This window comes from Panthera uncia, chromosome B4 (assembly GCF_023721935.1).
Source record: "Panthera uncia isolate 11264 chromosome B4, Puncia_PCG_1.0, whole genome shotgun sequence".
NCBI lineage: Eukaryota > Metazoa > Chordata > Mammalia > Carnivora > Felidae > Panthera > Panthera uncia.
This window is the reverse complement of record NC_064809.1, coordinates 81,739,122-81,760,759: the sequence shown is the minus strand read 5'-3', so window position 1 is coordinate 81,760,759 and position 21,638 is coordinate 81,739,122. Positions and strand designations below refer to the sequence as shown.

At 50.8% G+C, this 21,638-nt stretch overlaps 1 protein-coding gene across 1 annotated transcript; it reads left to right on the top strand.

The window, feature by feature from the left end:
* The first annotated feature begins 445 nt into the window (after window positions 1-445).
* Window positions 446-20,661, top strand: AVIL (advillin). The gene is made up of 20 exons (XM_049625860.1): window positions 446-1,342; window positions 3,645-3,729; window positions 5,029-5,103; window positions 5,793-5,989; window positions 7,444-7,552; window positions 7,632-7,742; window positions 8,009-8,211; window positions 8,677-8,755; window positions 8,862-8,960; window positions 9,650-9,803; window positions 9,907-10,007; window positions 10,513-10,650; window positions 10,757-10,915; window positions 11,944-12,123; window positions 13,541-13,686; window positions 13,826-13,970; window positions 15,362-15,550; window positions 16,194-16,262; window positions 18,483-18,599; window positions 20,231-20,661. The coding sequence occupies exons 2-20, from the start codon at window positions 3,664-3,666 to the stop codon at window positions 20,342-20,344; spliced, it is 2,451 nt and encodes an 816-aa protein (XP_049481817.1). The 5' UTR covers window positions 446-1,342; window positions 3,645-3,663; the 3' UTR covers window positions 20,345-20,661.
* Window positions 20,662-21,638: the final 977 nt, after the last annotated feature.

The window sequence follows — 21,638 nt, the reverse complement described above, 5'->3', positions numbered from 1 at the left end:
GGCGGAGGTCTGACCCAGTGTCCCGTGCCCGCTGTAGGGGTCGGCCCCAGAGCAGACCCTCTTTGGGCCCCTTGAGCTTTGCGTATAGTATCCCAAGTTTGACACATTCCAGGTCATGCCACTTTCCCCCTCAAGATGCCATTTGGAGGGCAGGGCATCTGCTCCCCACTGTGACTGGGCTATGGGACTCTGACTACCTTGCTTACAGATTCATGGTTTGATAAATTTGTTGTATTCAAAAACTTGAAATGTAGGACGCCATTAAGTGTCTGTTTATATTTTTGGAATATTTGTATTACTTACAATTAATTAATAAAAGCGGGTTTTAAAAAACCCATCCAGGAATGGGAGCTGCTTCTTGACCTTGCTGTTGTTCATTTGGGCACTTAGCAGGCACACTCGTCTTGCCTTGCAGCCCCTTCTGTCACGATGAAGCTGGCGCACCCAGGCTGGCCAAGCGGCTGCCTCCGGCTGGGAGACCAGCTGCAGACTCAGCACTGGGCTTCTGCTCAAGGTTACAGAAGTCGGGCTGCATTAGTTCTTTCTTGGCCCCTGTTTGGAACCAACTCCATTGCCATCCAGGTGCTTAATAATCATATACTTGGTGTCCTACCGACTTCTGAGGGCGAACCGGAAGCCCCGAGGGACTGGGAGTCATCACTCTCCCATGTTCCTTACTGATGCTCCCAAAGCGGGATCCCTAGAACTTGGGAGTCCAGCATGGTTCTTGGCACATAATAGGCACTCCAGTAATGTTTGGACCCCAAAGGAGACCCTAAGGAGCAAAACAGGATGACCTGATCGCCCCTATCCTAGACTTCCCTCCCTCTGAGAAATGCCCAGAAGCTTCTCAGGGAGGCATTTGCTAGCCTGGACATCACAGGCACTCAGGGGGCAGCTCTGGCCCCTGCCTCCTGTCATCAGCATAATGCATCCATATCTACAATATGGCAAATTTCATATCCTCCCACCCTCTTCCCTGCATTATTGATGGGCGATGCACTTAAAAAAAAAAATCAATTAGATCAGGGCGTGGAGCTGGAGTTAAAAGAGAAAAGAAGCCTTTAAAAGTCTGCACTTCTTTCTGCTGTTTTGAATAGGAACAGATAAAGCTTCCCCTCTGGTTTGAATAAGTCAAGCCCAGGGCTAGGTTGGCGGTGATTGGCCAGGACTGGGAAAATGAGGTTAAGATGCAAACACAAGCAAATATAAGGCAGTGTCTGTGCAGCCATTACTAGGCTAAGGCAGCGGAACCTGGCACCTTCTGCTTTGGGTTGGTTCTCCGGAACTGCTGCTACTTTCTCGCCAGAAAACCTGGAAGACCGGTGGGAGAGAAGGCAAGGTAAGGTCTATTTGGTGTGTGGGTGTCCATCAGCAGAGCAATCCTACTGAGCAAGGAAGAAACAAGGGAAGAGGAGATCGACGTTTCTGTGCCTTTGTCTTCTTGGATGAGGCTTTTAAAGGATTAAACCAGGAGTTTGTAACGAGTTGTGCAAACTTCCTGCTGCGAAGTTAAGGCCCTTGTTAGAAACCACTGAAAAGATAGAGCACTGTTTTCAAAAGCTGGGAAGTGTGGAGACTACCCCTTTCACACGTCGCCTTGGGCCAAGGCGGAGGTTAGAACTGCTTCCTCTGCTTGGGCTCCGTTCACAGGGGGATCTGTGAGAATTAAGGGCCGCTGGCTTTTAGCCTGGGCCTCCAAAACACCCCACCCCAAGGGTTTCTGCAGGGGCCTCAAAAGTGCTGAATTAAGGACTTGGAGAAGAGGGAGGAAGAGATTGAGCTTTGGGGGACTTTGATGTCACAGCTGCCATCAACTTTTCTGGGTGTCCCAGGGAGGCAGGAAGTCCCTTCCTTGAGCATGTCCTCTCCTTAAGTGGGGGACCTTGGCCCAGTGAGCTCCTTCCCTGTTGCTAAGTCCCTGCTGGGAAATGGGACTGCTTTTGGCCTCTCAGACTCACAGCCCTGATGAATGCCGATTCTACCAGGTGGAAGCTTGTCTATTTTCAACAAATGAATTCACTGGCCCTTGTCCCCTTCCCCTATTTGGGTCATGGCATTTGCGTTTAATGAATGAAATCTAGGGTCTGAAGAGAACTTGAACAAATATTTCCTGGCAGTTCTGAGCAGCACCAGGTAGGGTGGGGCAGCACGAGTTATCCAATGAAATCCTCAGACGCCGGCTACTCCGGGTCTGTGCCCTGCTTTAGTCTTGCTCCAGCAGTACACAAAGGGAGTCTGGGTTTTTTGTTGTTTTTTTTTGTTTCTTTTGCGCTTTTTGCCAAAGTCCACACACTACATAATGGCACAAGCTCTCCAAACCTGGCTTCATCCACCAAGGCTCAAGGATAGAATGGGCAGACATGCTCTTAACAAGCACAGTATGCCTCCAAGTAGCAAAACTCCATACGGCCCTTTCTGGGTGGGTTGTTTCATGTTTTGTTTTTTGTTTCTGTTTTTATTTTGTTGGGGTTTTTTTGTTTGTTTGTTTTGGTTTGGTTTTTTTTGCTTCTGTAAATCCATCAAGCACATCTTTTTTCCTTTGCCCCTTGAGAACATTCATCAGTTATCCGTATCGGAATGCAAGCTCCTTGAGAGCAAGAACCAGACAACAGGCAGGCATTTTATTTATACAAAGCCCCTAGGTGACCATGCATGTGTGTAAGTACTTGATAACCCTGGACACGCCCTGAATACAGATGGTGGGGACCGGACTTCTCTTCACCACTTCCTCCCTCTCCCCACCCTGCCTCGTGGGCAGCCACTGAACCACTGGCTCCTGTGGATCTGTGTGAGAGGGGGAAGGAGGGCATCAGCCCCCAGGAAGACCCGGCCACCCAGCCTTTCCCTGCTGGCTCCCTGAACTCTGTTCCCCCTCTCCCTGCCCAGGCTCTGCCATTTTACTTTCCCTCTTCTGCGAGGCCCAGAGAACATATTAGTCATCAGACAAAAGCAAGACAAGCTGTTCAAGTTTTAGGATAGTTTACTTAGAAAAGTCTGGAAAGTAAAAGCCCAATGAGAAAGAGAGTTGACCCCGCAGAGGACCTGGCAAGCAGGACCTCTGGAAAGAGCTGGAAGGAATGAGTGAGAGAAGGCAGCCCAGCTTGGAAATATTCCGACGTAAGCTTTTCTCCCCGTTAGCCACTGAAGGAAGGTGCGTTTAGGAAGGGTTACGCGACATCGAAGTGACTAAAAAGCACAGGCTTTAGGGTCAGATACGGATTTCGCTCTAGTGTGTGACCCTAGGCAAATTATTTAACCTCTCTGAACCTCAACTCGCCTGCAATGTAAGATAAAATATACTCCGTTTATAAGAATTAAGTGACATAACGTGAGCCAACACAGGGCTTGACATATTTATGATCCCTTCAGTAAATGACAGTGACTCTGACCAGAGCTCTTGACAAGGGAAGTGGCAAGGGGGGAGCAGACCTTCTGGGTGGGGACCCCCAGACCAGCCAGGCTTCGCTCGAGAACTCCGATGAGTCATTCCCCGCCCCCGCACCGTGGAGCCGCAGGGCGCACCACAAGGACGTGGCAGGATGGCTGATGAGAAGCTAGGAAATGACCTAGGAGAAAAGCTGGGTGGGTGCCTGCCCCCCGTGAGGGGCCTCGTCTCCCCTGCTCACTCTGTGCCGTGGCAGCCTTGCGAAGACCAGCACCATGTCTCTGAGCGGCGCCTTCAGGGCCGTGGGCGACGAGCCTGGGATCATCACCTGGCGGATCGAGGTGAGCTGGGCCGGAGGCACACCTTCCTCCCTGTACCGCGGGGCACGGCTCTGGCGGCCCTCTGGCACTCCCGAGCCTCCCGTCTTTGGGAACAGCAAGGGGCGGCTTCGGAGCCACCTTTTCCTATCCTTGACCCCTCCTGGGTGCTCAAAGCAGGTGGCGGCAGGTGGAAGAAACGCTTTTAGCCCTGGAGAGCAGGGCCCCAAGCAAAAATAAGCTTGCCCTTTATCCCGCCATCTGCTCCGTGAGTCTGCACTTCCCGTAAATGCCCTGGGGCGATGGGTGGGGCCTGGGCCCACCCTGGAGACCTGCGACTCCTGGCTGCTTCTGTGGGAAAACCAGAACCTGTCTTCCACAGGGCACTTTGGCTCCAGCCAAGTGGTAGCGGAGGTAGGGGGGCGTGGTTGCCTCGGGGGGGGGGGGGGCGCCTCTCCCGCCCAGCTCCAGCTCCAACAGTCTGTAGCTGGGAACAGCCCTGGCCCCGGGGCAGCTCCACCTGCCAGATGTAAAGACCCCCTCCCCGAGCCCCCACGTCCCTGCTCCGAGCCCAGAGAGGGGCTGCTGCAGAAAACCCAAAGCACTTAAGGCTACCTGTTCGTTTCAATTTAGGTACTAAACGTTACCAAAAGTATGGTCTATTTAGCATTTTTACATTTGACACGCACATTTTACATAGAACACACACAAGTATGACTCAGGTTTACCTCACTTGGCGAGAGTGATGGAAATGCACGTGTGAGGCCAGGTGCATGGCTCTCCTGGGGCAAGCCATGCGTGCAGGTGGCAGCTCAGGCCCCCACCCCAGGCTGCAATACAGAACACCGGGCATGGAGCCCCTTTGCACCTGCTGGCACTCGCCTCCCACAGCCCCATGGTATCCCCACGTCCCGTTTGCAGACCTTGGCCAGCGCTGGGCGGTCAGGGCTGGAGAACAGTGCTGGAGGCACTGGAGCGGCTGCTCCGAGGTGGGATTTCACTTGTCAGCTTATATCCAGCTCTTTTGCCTGCAAAGCCTGCAAAGGCTCCTCACAGTGTAGTGAGACGAGACCATGCAGGTGGTGGGGAGGAGGACGGGGTGAAGAGGGGGACCCAGATTCAGAGCTGGGACCATGCAGGCAGTGCCGAGCAAAAGCAAGGGGGGCGGCCCCCTGGATCCTGTGGCCGGCCGCTATGCCCCGTAGGATCAGTGGTGACATCTCCCCTACCTCTCCCCTGCCACATGTGCCAAAAGATGGAGAGGAGAGGGAGGCTGGAGGGGTGGGGTAGATTGCAGACTACACACACCCCTTGTCCTTCCAGAAACTGGAGCTGGCGCTGGTGCCCCTGAGTGCCCATGGCAACTTCTATGAGGGGGACTGCTACGTCATCCTCTCGGTGAGCACCGTCTCCTTATTCCCAAGAACTTCTCCCCTGAGAGCCAGTTCCCCGGTTCCGCTGAGATCTGCTGCTGACGCTAATCAGGTCCTTGGTATCCGTCTTGGTCTTTCCTCAGTGTTTTACAGAACAGGCCTCCAGCTTGAGTCTCAAAGGCCATTCTTAGGGGATGGAGCCCTCAGTCTGAACCTCAGCGGGTAGCCCGCAAGCATCACTTCTCCCTCCCGGGGCTCAGACCCCACATTAAAGTGGTGTGGAGGAAGGCCAGGTAAATACAAGGCCGTGCCTCAAAGTGCTCGTTCTAGTTGAGGAAACAATATCCCAAAGAACGATGCCAACAGAGCCACGCAGATGGACAGACCAGCGCTGTGCCAGCTGTGTAAGGGCAGGGGGCAGCAAGGTAAGTCTGCCCCCTGCCTTGGAAAGGATCCTCACTGGTCTCCATGTAGTTTGAGAACAGTAAGCTGTCAACTTGCCCCCAAGGTGGGAGGAATGTGGGCTGCTGGAGCTTGGGCCACACAGCAGGTCTGCACAGAGGCCACTGCCGCAAGGGAGAGAGGCCCCGAGCCCCCCTAGGGCGGGACACGAGCCACCCTATGCCGTGTCCCTCCCACACCGGAGGGGCCAGCAGCAGAGCAGGGGCGGGGTGGGTGAGCCGGCCCCCGACGCGATCTCTCTGGACATCCCAGACACGAAGAGTGGGCAGCCTCCTCTCCCAGGACATCCACTTCTGGATCGGGAAGGACTCCTCCCAGGATGAGCAGAGCTGTGCGGCCATCTACACTACACAGCTGGACGACTACCTGGGGGGCAGCCCCGTGCAGCACCGAGAGGTCCAGTACCATGAGTCTGACACCTTCCACGGCTACTTCAAGCAGGGCATCGTGTGAGTAGTTACGCCAGAGCAAGGACATAAGTGGCAGCTTACCCAGCAGGAAACCACAAAGGCCAATAAATACGTGAAGGGTCTGAGAAATGCAAATCAAAACAAAGCTATCACTTCCACCTGTCGGAATAGGCCGGATCAGAGGGCCGGGTGGTGGCAAGGCCGTGGGGAAACAGGAGCCCTCGTGCCGCCCTGGCAGGGGGACCGCCATAGCGTTCTGGAGAGCAGTCTGCTCCGCGGAGGCAAATCCCACTTCTGGGGGCATGACTCAGAGGACTTCTCATATACCCGGGTCTGCAAGAGCTCGTGAGCCAGAATGTCCACAGCAGTGCCATTAGTGGTGGCAGGAAGCTGTAGGCCAGGTAGAGTGCCCACCCCTGGGAGACTGGACAGGAGAAATACTCCAGGACGCCAAGGAGCACTGTGTGGCAGCTGGAGAAAATGGGTCAGACACACGCCTAACGTGTGGGCGGGTCTTACATCCATGGTGCTCCTGAACAAAGACACAGACTTGAACTACGTGACAATGCCAGTTTCTGTTTTTAAAAAATATATGCCCACCAAACAACAGGACACACTTATCAGGATGAAAAGAAAAAGATAGTTGTTCCACTGTTGGAAGGGATGCCTGTGGGAGGGAGAGGAATGGGCGAGCATATGCAGATAAAAGGGAATACATAAATACTGAAAACGAGCGAGGGGGTCTTGTAAAGGACAGTACTGATAATGTCCCATAAATGGAGGAGTTTAATTAACTCCAAACTTTGCACTTGAGATCAAAAACAAGAGGAATTCAAACGAGCTGGAGAAATCTGAGGCTGGTCCAAGGCTCGCCTCTTGCAGGCTGGCAGTCCCCACTGACTGGGGACCTGCTGGGCACAGAGCACCACAAGGTGTCACCAGGGAGCCCAAAGACAAACCTTCGGCTCCGGGGTGGCTTTCTGCATGCCCTTCAGGTGGAGGACCCTGGGATGGAGGCCGGGTTGGGACAAACACCAGGGATAGGAGGGCTGATTCCTGGAGAGAGGATTTGTCTTAAGGCCCGAGTGTCATTGATGCTTCTGCTGCTTCCCGACTTGTGCCCCTTTCTTTGTCACACACTGATCTTCAGACAGTTGCTAGAACAAAGCAAGTTCATGCCACAGGGTCTTCCGCACTGATGATGAACCCTCTGGAACTCTAGCCCTCTGTCTGGCAGGTTCCTATCCCTCTTAATACATTAGCTTGATTGACATTCCTTTAGAGAAGACTGCTCTGACCACTCTGTCAAAAAGTCTGTCACTCAGTCTACTTCTGTGGCAGCCATGACCATCACTCATGTTTACCTGCTTATGTCCTGTCGTCGCCCCTACAGGCAGAGGCCGCAGCTGTGTAGTTTACAACAGTCCCCCCCAGTACCCAGCACGTGGCAGGTGCTCGGTAAATAACTGGCTGTTATTTGGATATTCCCACAGCTACAAGAAGGGGGGTGTGGCCTCCGGGATGAAGCATGTGGAGACCAACACCTATGATGTGAAGCGGCTGCTACACGTGAAGGGGAAAAGAAACATCAGGGCCACCGAGGTAAGTCCTCCCCACCATCTGTCTGCTCCACCTGGCGCCTAAGAATTCCTCCTGAACGATGTCTGCTTCCCATCTGCAGGTGGAAATGAGCTGGGACAGTTTTAACCAAGGTGATGTCTTCTTGCTGGACCTTGGGAAGGTCATCATCCAATGGAATGGCCCAGAGAGCAACAGCGGAGAGCGCCTGAAGGTGTGGTTCATGGGGCTTGCAATCTCTCAGTTGCCTTTTCCTTTTTCTTTCTTCCACTGGCTCTTCCCTTGAGATGCAAGACAGACCTCTGCCTTTGAGTAGAATCTGTTTCAGAGACAGGCCAAGTGCGTGAGTCTGTGACTCACTCCAGGGTCCTAAGCATCAGAATAACCCCTATGTCTGGGACCCGGGTTGCTCCTCCCAAAGCCAGCAGGTGCAGAAGGGGCCCCGGTGGGGCTAACTGCTTCCTTGGGCTTCTTTGATAGGCTATGCTTCTGGCAAAGGATATTCGGGACAGAGAGCGAGGGGGCCGTGCTGAAATAGGTGTGATCGAGGGAGACAAGGAGGCAGCGAGTCCGGAGCTGATGAAGGTCCTTCAGGACACCCTCGGCCAACGCTCCATTATCAAGCCTGCAGTCCCCGATGAGATCATAGATCAGCAGCAGAAATCAAACGTCATGTTGTATCAGTGAGTAACTAAACCTACATGCTGGCTGGAAGCCGGGGTAGGGGGACGATGTCTCCTGGAAAACCAAGCACCTGTGCTTGGCTCCTCATTTTGGGTACAGGCGTCTGGCTTTCTTTTAACCCTTTTCATATGCAGCTTCTAGACGGAGCTCAGTGTTCCCCACCCAAGGAGGCAGCTACTGTCTATTCTTGTCAGCAACCCTTCCTCGTCTCTTGAGGAAGGTCTTCCTTTACTTGAGTCTATACATGCCCCGGAAGGTGGAGGAGATAATGTTTGGGAGAGAGATGCACAGCAGTCTTCTAGAGAACAGAGTCCATTACATTCTTGTCTGCATTTAAGCCACCCCTGTCATAAGAAGTCAAAATTTATCCAGAAACTCCACACTAAAAGCCAGCAAAAATACCAAATTGACTACAAGATGCTTTGTAGAAGAGAAAGCACAGGCTAATTTCTCCCCTTTTCCAGTGTCTCAGACTCAGCTGGGCAGCTGGCGGTCACAGAGGTAGCAACAAGACCACTGGTCCAGGACTTACTGAACCATGATGTAAGTAGAGCTTGGGTGGGCTTGGCGTCTGGGGCCAGCCCTGGCTTTAGAGATCTTCCTTATGTTCCTCAGTGGCAGTAACCACTTTTATCCCCGACTGCTTCAGGACTGCTACATCTTAGACCAAAGTGGAACCAAGATCTACGTGTGGAAAGGAAGAGGGGCCACAAAGATTGAGAAACAGACAGCCATGTCTAAAGCCCTGGTAGGAGCCACAGGCATATGTTATTGTCCCCAAAATTCTGGTAGTAACACTTCAGACATGTAGCCATATTCGGAACCGGGGCATAGAACATCACAGTCACGTATGTGAACTTCAGTCTGATAGACAAACTGGGATTCAAATCCAGGTTTGCTATATATCTCCGGTATATTCGGAGGATTCTGAGGGTTCTGAGGATTAAATAACATTTGCAAAGCACTTAGAACAGTACCTGGCCCCTACCCCTGCTCAGAAAATACGGCTGCTGTTATCAAAGGGGATGTCCCATCACGCTTGACAGCCCTGTCCTCAAGAAGCTTATGATGCCGTGCAGGCCCATGCAGATGAGCCCAGCAGGATGCACTTACAAAGCAGTAAACGAGCAAACGAATTTGACACGAAATCAGTGGAGTACGTGAGTGCTGCAAGCACATAGTATAGACGATCTTGAAAAAAAAAAAAAATTAGTCATAATCATGACAGGCCAATCAAGAGATACTGGGACTGTTCCCTCTGTCCTTCCCTTGAGGCAGGTAACTTGGCCACTACACATAAGTGAGTTAGGATTTGATTCTGACTCCCAGCAGGGAGCAGTCCTATCAACTGGCTTCAAAGGGGTGAGTCAGCAGCCAAGCAAAGAACCCAGTGTATTCCCTGATTGGCCTGCCTTCCGGGGTTGGGGGTGTCTGCAGAGCTTCATCCAGATGAAGGGCTACCCCAGCAGCACCAACGTGGAGACCGTCAATGATGGTGCCGAGTCGGCCATGTTTAAGCAGTTGTTCCAGAAGTGGTCAGTGAAGGACCAGACCACCGGCCTGGGGAAAACATTTGGCATTGGCAAAATCGGTGAGGCTGCTCCTCAGATCGCCTTCTCACGGCTGGGACTCTCTAGAAAGGCAGCCACGGGTGCCGTTCACTCACTCGGCTTCTCCCAACCCCTTCTCTGCAGCTAAAGTTTTCCAGGAGAAATTTGATGTGACCCTGCTGCACGCCAAGCCAGAGGTGGCTGCCCAGGAAAGGATGGTCGATGATGGCAATGGAAAAGTTGAGGTGAGTCAGCGATTCACACCTCGGGGGGGTGGGGGGGCAGGAGGCACCGGCCCTCCCAGCTGTTCTGCTGGAGAGGTGGGAGCAGGTGATTCCGTGTCTGCCTTGGCACCCCTCTGGCACCTCAGGAGCAGTCTCTAAGAGGTGTCTGAGTCTGCAAAGCTTTCCCACAGTTCCTCAGGGACGTGAAAGGCTGACAGCCCAGTGTGCTGTCAATAACTCACCTGGCAGATAGATTCAAATCATCCCCGAGCCGTGATGGGATGCACCTGAGCGGTAATGATCCGGTTCTCCTCGGGATTCGGATCCTGCAAGTGTGAAAAGCCCTCACGGCGAGGAAAGAAGAACCAGGGAGGGAAGGTGTACTTTTCAGTGGACGTTAGTGTCTTTCCTGCCGCGTTCTCTGCTGAGTACGGCCCAATCCCTTCCGCAGCTGTCCCTTCGAACAGGAGCCCCATCCCTGGGAAATTTCCCATCCCTGGGAAATTGTGTCTCCTTCTGCGCCCAGGTCTGGAGAATTGAAAACCTGGAGCTGGTCCCTGTGGAGCATCGGTGGTATGGCTTCTTTTATGGGGGAGACTGCTATCTGGTCCTCTACACGTACGAGGTGAATGGGAAGCCACATTACGTCTTGTACACCTGGCAGGTAGGCCTGAAGCAGGCTCTTAGCTCTGGCTGCTGATGCTTCCTCTGGCCCCTGAGTGGGGGCAAGGGGTGGTGGGGACCCATTTCTCCCCCTCTAACCACCGCAGGGCCGCCACGCCTCAAAGGATGAGCTGGCAGCCTCGGCATACCAGGCCGTGGAGGTGGATCAGGAGTTTGCTGGGGCCCCTGTGCAGGTTCGAGTTACCATGGGGAAGGAGCCACGCCACTTCATGGCCATCTTCAAAGGGAAGCTCGTTATCTTTGAGGTGAGACCCCCTCAGATAAGATTACACCATGAGCAGGAATGCCCAGAACTCGCAGGTCAGCAAGAGGCTACCGAATCGGAGAGGAGGGAGGGAGACCAGGGCTTGGGGCAGACACAGACAAGAAGCGGGTTAATCTCGGGGCACCTGGGTGGCTCAGCACAGTTCATGAGTTTGAGCCCCATGCCGGGCTCAGCACTGGCAATGAGTGCATGGAGCCTACCTGGGATTCCCTCTCTCCCTCTCTCTCTGCCCCTCCCCCGCTCGTGTTCTCTCTCTCTCCCTCTCCTCTCTCTCTCTCTTTCTCTCTCAAAAATAAACATTTTTTACAAAGAAGAAGAAGGGGAAGAGGGTTAATCTCTCCAAGCCATTCAGGTGAATCCCAACTGCCTAGGACTTTAAGTCCAAACCACTGCCCAATTAATGTTCAAGGTCCTTCATGATCTGACCCATATTACCTCTGCAGATGTATTACCCTCAGCTCCCTAACCTACACACTTCACTCTAGTGAGGTGAGTCTCCTCATGAGACCTCACGTGTGCCACGCGTCCAGCCCCGCCATGTCCAACCCTCCCTCCCCCACTGGATGTGCCCTTTCGAACTCAAGTCCCACTTCCTCCATGAAGCTCTGGCCGAAGCAACACCAGGAATGTGTAATGTCATTTGCTTGATATCACACAAGCCTGTGGTCAAGTCCTAGCCTTGTCATTTATTAACCAGATTGCTAAGCCTCAGTTTTCCCATCTGTACTGCAGGATAATCATACCTACTTCACATGGTTATTCTGAGGTTCCGTGAAATAATGTAGGTGAGGTGCTAACCACAGAGCCTAACAGACAATAAAAGTCTCAGAGTGGGAGCTAATATTATTGGCTCAGTGATGCCAGTTCACCTGACCTCTTCCAGTGTGCATGGCAGCTCCCAGTGGGCAAAAGCAGTGTTGAATTCATCCACAGTCTCTACAACGGCGACCCCAGAGCTCCGCTCACGTGGGGCTCCAGAGAACCAGATTCTGCTCTTCTCCTCTCTAGGGTGGGACTTCCAGAAAGGGAAACGCTGAGCCCGACCCTCCAGTGAGGCTCTTCCGGATTCAAGGAAATGACAAATCCAACACCAAAGCGGTGGAGGTTCCAGCCTTGGCCTCCTCCCTAAACTCCAATGATGTCTTTCTGCTGCGGGCCCAAGCAGAACACTACCTGTGGTATGGCAAGGTAAGACGTCTGGCCCCGGTGGACACACCAGCCCCTGGGAGCCCTGCCCTGGGCCCTCCCTCCCGTCAGCGAGCCCAGAGGAACTAAACAGTAGGCCGGAGCAGTCCTCAAGAAGATGAGCCTTTCCCTAAAGGATCTTCAAAGGGACTGCGAGTGTTTCTTGCAATTAGAAACTCACTGACCACATTGCTCACACCCAGGAGACATTCCATAAGCTTCTACACAGACGGAGACTGGATAAGCCAATCTTTCCACACCGGTCTGGTGGAATGTAACAGGACAGGCATGAACATTGAGCAAAAGCGCTAGAACTGCGATTCTGTCCATTCAGATCGCATCTACGTTAAAAAGCACTAACACTTACAAAAGAGAACGGAGCTGGGAAAGATGCTCAATGCCACACTCACCGGGGAAGTGCAAGTGAAAACCACAGAGATGCTACTGTACAGCTAGGAGAGTGGCTAAAAAAAAAAGAAAAAAAAAAAGTAGACAATATCAAGTGCAGATGAGGGCACAGAGCAACAGGAACTCGTGGGCATTGCTGCTGGCAGTGCAAATACGGCCTTTGGGAAACAATTTGACGGTTAATCTTATAAAACACACACATACGATCCGGCAGCCCCACGCCCGGTTTTACCCATGTGAGATAATAAAACTACCTTCACACAAATAGGCATAGCACCTTTATTCACTGGCACCCAAAATTGGAAGCAACTCAACTAGAAAATGAAAACAGTGGTATATTCATACTACTATTCATAGTAGAATACTTCTCGGCAACGCAAAGAAAAAAGCTGTCGATACTCAAGACAAAGCTGAATCTCAAATGCGCTGTGCTAAGGAAGCCAGCCTCAAAGGCTACACAGTGCGTGATTCCATGTGTAACATTCTGGAAAAGGCAACAGTGTAGTGATGGAGAACAGACGGTTGCCGGAGGTTAGGGACGTGGGGAGCATCCGACCACAGAGGGGTAGTCCGAGGGAATTTTTGGCGGGGCTGAGGCAAATGTTCTAGACCTTCCGTTTTGATGGTGGTAACGTGATTCTGTGTGTTTGTCAAGGCTCATAGAAGTGTACACCAAAAAGAGTGAATTTTCTTGAATAAGTAACTTTTCAAATTTAAGTTTTTTTCTCTTAAAAAAGAATCCGAAGTCGGTGCTAAAATTCCAAGTGAAGCCAAAACCAAGGGGGCTCTTGCCGACTTCTGTGTGGGTTTCAGAGTCCAGTCCTGCTCTCTGCCACCACGCTGCTTTCCTCTCCCCCGCCCCTCCTCTCCCAGCACTAGAACAAACCCCTCTCCCCCTCCTGAGGTGCTGTGGCTTTGGTAGCTGATCCCAGGACACTCTCAGTGTAGCTTCGCCCCCTACATCAACGCATCTATGTATGACTAACCCCTGTGCTCTCCTCACCCCACTCAGGGGTCTAGTGGGGATGAGCGGGCAATGGCCAAGGAGCTGGCCAGCCTTCTCTGCGAGGGCACTGAGGACACTGTGGCCGAGGGCCAGGAGCCGGCTGAGTTCTGGGACCTGCTGGGAGGCAAGACTGCCTACGCCAATGACAAAAGGTAGGGGAACACAGCGCCCCCTCGTCTGGGCTCCCCCTGCCGCCCAGGCTTGGGAACTGCACAAACTCTAGGATGCCTTTCCGTTTTAAAAACCTGATTTCCACGTCGCTCAGTTCCTTCTGAACGGACTGTATTGCAGACTACAGCAGGAAATCCTAGACGCGCAGCCCCGTCTCTTTGAATGTTCCAATAAGACAGGGCGGTTCGTTGTCACTGAGATCACAGACTTCACCCAGGATGACCTGAACCCAGGTGATGTGATGCTCCTGGATACCTGGGACCAGGTAAGACGCAGCCAGAGAACGAGTGGCAGAGATCCCCACAGTTGAGGCTATTTTTTGTGTAGTGCCTCCCCTGTCAAGGATAAACCCAGGGTAGCTCTGGCCCACCCTCGAGTCAACCAAACATTCGTCAAGGGTAACCAAAGGAAGAGCCCACTCTTTGCCAGGGATGGAGAAATCAGAAGGTTGTTTAGAACTGCCACCTTGGGGATTTTCCCACTTTGCCCTGGGAAAATCAGGCCATCTTATCGTCATGCGCTCCTTTCTCTTCCGCCAACAGGCTCCACACTCGGAGATATGGGCCTTTTAGGGAATACAGGGGTGTAAAGGGGATATCTTCGGGGCAACCCCTCCCTGACATTCAGCTCAGCACACATACTCAGCCCCTCCTTCATGCCAGCCCCTGGGGTGGGTGTAGTGTCACCAAGGTGAAGGGCCCCTGCTCTCAGAGTTTACAGACCGATGGAGGAGCTGGACACAGAAACATCCTTTTGCTATGATGGGGGTGTGAGGTGCCGCGGGAGCACAAATTAGGGGCACGCAACACCGTTTAGGGGCTCAGAGAAGACTCCCTAGAAAAGATGGCTCCCAGGCTGAATCTCCAAGGACAAGTAGGCTCGGTAGAGAGGTAGAGGGAGCATCCTGGGCAAAGGAAACAGCACAAGTAAAAGCAAGGCACGTAAGAGTCTAATACACAGGGAACTACCATCGATATCCCATCAAGCCATAGAGTTAAGGAGTTAGAGATGAAGCTAAGAAGTAGATTACCTGCCGTACCCACCAGGCCCAGTTTGAATTTCATCCTGGAAAGCTAATGAAATTTAGGCAGGTGAGTGACATGGTCACTGTGCTTTCAACAGATCATTCTGGAAAGTAGGAGAGGAGGGATGGCGGCGGGGGGGACGGGACAACAGAACACTGCACACTGGGAAGCCAGCCAGGAGAGTATTGTAACAGTCAAGTAAGAGCCACCATAAGCTGCACAGGGGCAGTGGGATGGTGACAGATTTGCCAAATGCCGGATACAGGGGCATCTGGGATGACTCCCGGGGCACTGCCCGAGGTGACCCAATGGATGCCATTCACCAAGAATGGAGACACAGACCCAAGTCTAGAAGAGAAGAGCTGCCTTTGGGGGTGTTGTAGCTGAGGTGCTCGGAGACCACGATGAGGGGGGTCCTGCAAGAAGTTGGGTTCAGGAAGCTGAAGCTTAACGAGATCTAGGAGATACATGTACAATTAGAATTCTGGGAAAACTTTTCTCTCTGCTGAACAAATCAAGCTGGGAAAGTTCTCTGAGGCTGTGACTTGCTGAGGGGGCAAGATAGGGCAGGGTATATGGTCTGGTACCTTGTCCTTGATATAAGCACATGAATGTTCCACCTCTCCAACAGGTATTCTTGTGGATCGGGGCTGAGGCCAATGCCACAGAGAGGGAGAGAGCCCTCACGACGGCCGCGGAGTACCTGCACACTCACCCCAGTGGCCGAGATGCTGACACACCGATCCTGATCATTAAACAGGGGTTTGAGCCTCCCACCTTCACAGGATGGTTCTTGGCCTGGGACTCGCATATGTGGAGTGTAAGAACAGAGAGCATGGGCGAGATATCCCTACCGCCTGGGAGCTGAGCGCTGGTAGCTCAGGGGGAAAGTGGGGTCCCGACTTAAGGGCTGAGTAAATCCAGGACCACATTCCCCCCGCCCCCTCCCCACTCCCTGCTTTTACTTTCCTTCTCTTTTCCACCCACCAGTTAGGGAAACTCACAGCTTGTCTCAGGAATAAGCAGTGCGTGGAGGCAATAGTTTATAATGTTTATCCACACACATCACCTTTTTGAGGTTCACAGCCACCCTGACAGCTGGGGCATTTGTAACCTGTTTCCCATGTTATGAATGAGGAGGCTTAGAGGAGAGGGGTTTTGTCTAAAGTCACTATTAACCAATAGGAAGAAGCTAGGATTTCTGACTCCTAGCCGACCTCTCTGTCTTCAGTCTCATACAGAGGATTAGGAAACACCAGCAAAGAGCGCAGATCATGTTTAAGTACCTTCCAGCCTGGCCTTGACCAGAAGGGGGAATTTTCATCTGTGCTCCCCCCGCCCCCCACAATGTCTTCTGATTCCCTGATTCTCTCACCTGTTTGCTCTCCTTGAGGGTACAGCCTAGGCCTGAGGTGTCACTCCCCGCAGAAACAGTACCGCATCCTGTTTTGTATCTGTTTCAGGCAGGGAAATCGTATGAACAGTTAAAAGAAGAGCTGGGAGACACTGCTGCTATCACAAGAATCACCGCAGTGAGTTGGGTTTACTCTTGGAGAAGCAAGCAGAGCCCGAGAGAAACCGCAAATGCTACAGACGTCGTGTGGGCAAAACCCTATCTCGTCCTTCTTAGTATCGCTCTAGTGGTCCATTTTGATTTAAGATTGTTGGGGTGTTTTTTAAGTTTATTTATTTTGAGAGAGAGCACGAGGATGCAAGTGGGAGAGGGGCAGGAAGAGGGAGACAGAGAGAATCCCAGTTTCTGCACTGTAAGCGCAGAACCCAAAGTAGAACTCGAACCCACAAACCCAAGAGATCACAACCTGAGGGGAAATCAAGAGTCAGACGCTTAACTGACTGAACCACCCAGGTGCCCCCAGATTTAGGATTGTTTTAATCAACAGAAAAGCAGGTCTCAAAGCCAAGTCCCTCATTTTACTGCCTTCCAGAATTTAGAAGAGACTTGCTGCTTTAAAAAAAACAAACATATTTTTATTCATTTATTTTTTTTAATGCTTGTTTATTTTTGAGAGAGAGCGACACACACAGAATGCGAGCAGGGGAGGGGCAGAGAGAGAGAGAGAGAGAGAGAGAAAGAGGGAGACACAGAATCCAAAGCAGGCTTGAACTCACAAACTGTGAGATCATGACCTGAGCCGAAGCCGGACGCTCAACCGACTGAGCCACCCAGGCGCCCCTTTAATGCTTAGTTATTTTGAGAGAGAGACAGAAAAAGCACAAGGCGGGGAGGGGCAGAAAGCGAGGGAGACACAGAGTCGGAAGCAGGATCCAGGCTCTGACCTGTCAGCACAGAGCCCGACAAGGGGTTCAAACTCACAAGTTGTGAGATCACGACCTGATCCAAAGTCAGGACGCTTAACTGACTGAGCCACCCAGGCACCTCCCCCCCACCCCACCAAAAAAAAAAAAAAAAAAAAAAAAGCCGAACATATTTTTAAATATAAATACAAGGAATTATGACCTATGAACTACCTGGTATTATGAACCAAATTTTTTGTCCTCCAAAATACATAGGTTGAACTTCTAACCCCTAACATGATGGTACTGGGAGGTGGGGCCTTTAGGAGGTAATTAGGTCATGAGGGCGGGGCCTTCATGAATACGATTAGTGCCCTTAAAGGAAGAGCTATGAGGGCTTGCTCTCTGCTCTCTGCCATGTGAGGATACAATGGGAAGATGCCACCTGCAAGCCAGGAATCAGCCTCTCGCCTGACCTAGGATGCAGGCATCGTGGTCTTGGACTTCCTAGCCTCCACAAAGGTGAGAAATAAATGTTTGTTGTTTAAGCTAAACAACAAACAAATGAAAACGACAAAAACAAAAACTAATTTTATTATTCAAGTCTGTTATTCAGGACAGATTACACTGGTGGTATTTTTCATAAACAATAAGCTTTTAACCTACGTGATATGCTTACCGATTTCTGACGGTCAGGTCCACAGAAACTCAGGCCATTACCCCCGTTTCAATGGCTACAGGAAGTGGAGCCTCTGGCCAGGAATCCAACATTTCTTTAACATCAGGATGAGTACATGGTACCAGGTGTCCAAACCATCTGCAATTCTATCCTTTGTGCTCTACAAACTCAAGATTCCAAAACTGATGGTGATGTAGTATCTTTAAAATATATGTAGGAATAGTATGACTTCAGGGCTCCCGGGTGGCTCAGTCAGTTAAGCGTCCTGACGTTGGTTCAGGTCATGATCTCACGACTCATGAGTTCGAGCCCCCTCATCGGGCTCTGTGCTGGCAGCTCAGAGACTGGAGCCTGCTTCAGATTCTGTCTCCCTCTCTCTGCCCCTCTCCCGCTCGCATCCTGTGTATGTGTCTCTCTCTCTCAAAAATAAATAAACTTTAAAAAAAAAAAAAAAAAGAATAGTATGACTTCAACTGAGAGTCATTTAAAGGCTGGAAATGTAGAGCTTAAATACAAGTGCCAAAAGAAGGTACGTGATCACAGTATTTAAATGAGATGTAGGCACAGCGTTTATGCCAAAATGGCTATACAGGATTTACCCTAGACTTAATCAGTTTTCCCCAGGACCCCAAAATCTGAATATTTCAGCTTCCCAGATGATTCTGACATGCAGTCAGCTTTAGGGACCATTGTTCTAAAAGGTGATCACAAAGGGTGCAGTGGTATAAGCTGAAATATTAAATGTTATACATACAGAACTTCAATTGCACAGAACCTGAACAGTCTTTTATCCCGTCTACGTTCTTACCTTGCCCAGGACATGAGGAACGCAACCCTCTCCCTGAATTCTGAGCCAAAATATTACCCTATAGAAGTTCTGTTGAAAAATCAAAATCAGGAGCTGCCCGAGGATGTGAACCCTGCCAAAAAGGAGGTAAGTAGCTAAAGGAGCTGCGTCTAATGTGAGTGGAGCTCTCCATGAGGAAAGCACCTGTCTCAATCTACGGCCTAGGAGGACAGCTCTGGCACATTGTAGGCCCCTCAACAGACATCTGAGCTACCCAGTAGCTCAAGACAAAACCCCAGGGCTCCTTTTTTTTTTTTTTAATCACCTCTCACAGCAACCCATCAGCCACCCTCTGCCCCCTCCCCTCCATCTCTCTGCTGTCCAGCCATCATGGATGACTGCAATAGTTCCCCAACTGATTTCCACCCTTGTCCCTACGATCAGTTCCCCACATAACAGCCAATAGGCTTTTAACACAGGTAACACTGTTCTGCTCGAAACACCTCACGTGGCTTCCCACTGCAATTAGAACAGAATCCAAAATCCCTTCTGTGGCCTCCAAGGCTCTACACAGCCTGGCCCCTGCCCACCTCTCTGATTTCACCTCATCGACCACTGCCTTCTTCACTTCCCACCCACTCTAGCCTGTGGCTCCCTTTCTGTCTCAAACCTGCTCATCCCAGCCTTCGAGCCTTTACACTTGCTACTGCTCCCACCCAAAAATACTTTCTTCTCTCAGATCCTCACAGAGCCAGCTCCTCCACACTGTTTAGGCCTCAGCTTCAATGCCCACCCAGAAAGGCCTTCCCTGACCGCCCCGTCAAATACTGCTTAAGAGCAAGCTCCTTGTCTGTCTCATTCGCCACCACATTCTCCACTTTTCAGCGCCTGTAACAGTTCCTGCCACAAGTAAGGCCCTCTTTAAGTTTTGGCTGAATGAATGAACACGTTGAATTAATTAACTCATTTTCCCCTTGAAGGAGTTGATTTGGGAAGGGCCTCTGGGTTTCCCCCAATGTCTTATCCAACCAACTCTTAAGTATCTGAACTACAACTTTCTTGAAAACAGAGGCCGTACCTTCATTCAGACAGAAAATATTCAGTAAGCATCAATAAATAAACGTTAGGAGAATTTTATGCGCTCAACAAGATCCACTTGATCATGCATTTGGAAATGTCTGGTTAGGGATGCCTGTGTGGCTCAGTCGGTTGAGCGTCCGACTCGATTTTGGCTCAGGTCATGATCTTGTGGTTCGTGGGATTGAGACCTACGTCGGGCTCTGTGCTGACAGTGAGGAGCCTGCTTGGGATTCTCTCCCCCCCCCCCCCCCCCGCCCTCTCTCTGCTCCTCCCCTGCTCACACACACGTGCACACGCTCTCAAAAATAAACATTAAAAAAAAAAATGAAAACGTCTGGATAAAAATGGTAGATAGGGCATGAAGCACGGAAAACCATCACTCAATTCAGTTCTCCATTCAGCCAAAACCTAATGTCTAGAATTCATCATATATAACCCATTCTTGTTCTTCTGGAAAAAAACTGGTGCCAGGTGGGACCATGAGAGCAGCAAATCCAGTCAGCTTCTCCTCGGGCCAAAATGAGACCCCACAACCTAAGAACTCTTCAATGAGTAATTTAAGTCTATTACAGACTTTCTGAAAACTTCACTCTCTTTCCCCCTTCAAAGACACTCTCTGGCTCTACCCTCCCCACTTCTGCTGGCATTGATAGGTGCCATGTTTTCCTTCTAACTGGAGACTCTGTTTTCTCTCTTAGAATTACCTCTCTGAACAGGACTTTATTTCTGTGTTTGGCATCACAAGAGGGCAATTTGCTGCTCTGCCTGGCTGGAAGCAGCTCCAAATGAAGAAAGAAAAGGGGCTTTTCTAAGGCAAGAAGCTATATGCCTACTGCAAGACCACAGAAGAGAGCAGAGCGTGCCAATATCAGGAAAAGAATTTACCTGCCAATTTTTGCCTAATAGCCAGCTCCTTAAGTCAGATGCAAATCACAGCATGTTCTCCATTCTTCTCATCCCTGCATTCCTTGTTATATACCTAAAATGTTAAATACTCAGTTTTCGATTTTTGTGGCCTTCCGGCATCCCAGCAGAAAGCACTAAACCTGCATCATGAATCCACTGAAGTCAAAGTAAGAGAAAAAAAAAAAAACAAAGTTTAAAGCGTTTAATAATGGGGCAAGGACACACATTGGTCTTAAATGTTAAGATCAGGGGGCACCTGGGTGGCTCAGACGGTTAAGCGTCAGATTCTTGATTTCAGCTCAGGTCATGATCTCATAGTTCGTGAGCTGGAGCCCAAAGTCAGGCTCTGTGCTGACAGCACAGTGGAGCCTGCTTAGAATTCTCTCTCTCCCTGTCTGCCCCTCCCTCCCTCGCTTGTGCGTGCTCTAATAAGTAAACTTTAAAATAAATAAATTTTAAGATCCGTATTTCCGAAATCAGTTTAAACCACCAATCACCGAAGTTATTTGCATATATACCCCAAGTCAAAATCCAAATGCCCAGATCTGTATGTGCCAGAGATTTTTAACTTTTCAAGTAAAGATATCTGTATGAGAAAATAGTTCTTTTCAGTATTTGGGGTTTGCCTCTTACGGTGATTATTTTGTTATGTTGGGAGAAATGTCTCAGCCCTTGGGTATAAAGAGGCACTGCTGAGTGAGTTCTCGGGATAACTGGACCACTGTACGTCCTGTTTCTGGCACAAGAATGCCAAAATCTGCCTTCCAGCTGTCCAGGAAACCTCCGTCCCCACCCATCTACACTCCCATTATCCAAAAGACAAATAGAGCCATGTGGTACTGATTTTAGTAATGAGGCCAGCCCAGCATGTATACCACTTGCAGACAGCCTTCAAAGCACACTACAGACATCAACAAAATGAACCACATTTTCCAGACAACTACAAGTTTGAGTCAACAATTCCCCAGGAATCCATGTGGCAGAAGTAATGTAACTGGGGAAGTTCCAGGATAGAAGCACAGTCTAAAGCAGAACAAGAGTCCCAGGTCACAGAAGCAGTAAGATAAACTGAGTCAGACATTTTAGGGATAACGCTGGGGGGAGCAGCACCATGACTACACCTGCCTGTCCCCGCAGACACTGTCGGTCACCTCAATAAAGCCCACCTGTTGTTTTCTACAACTTCCCACAAGTAAGGAC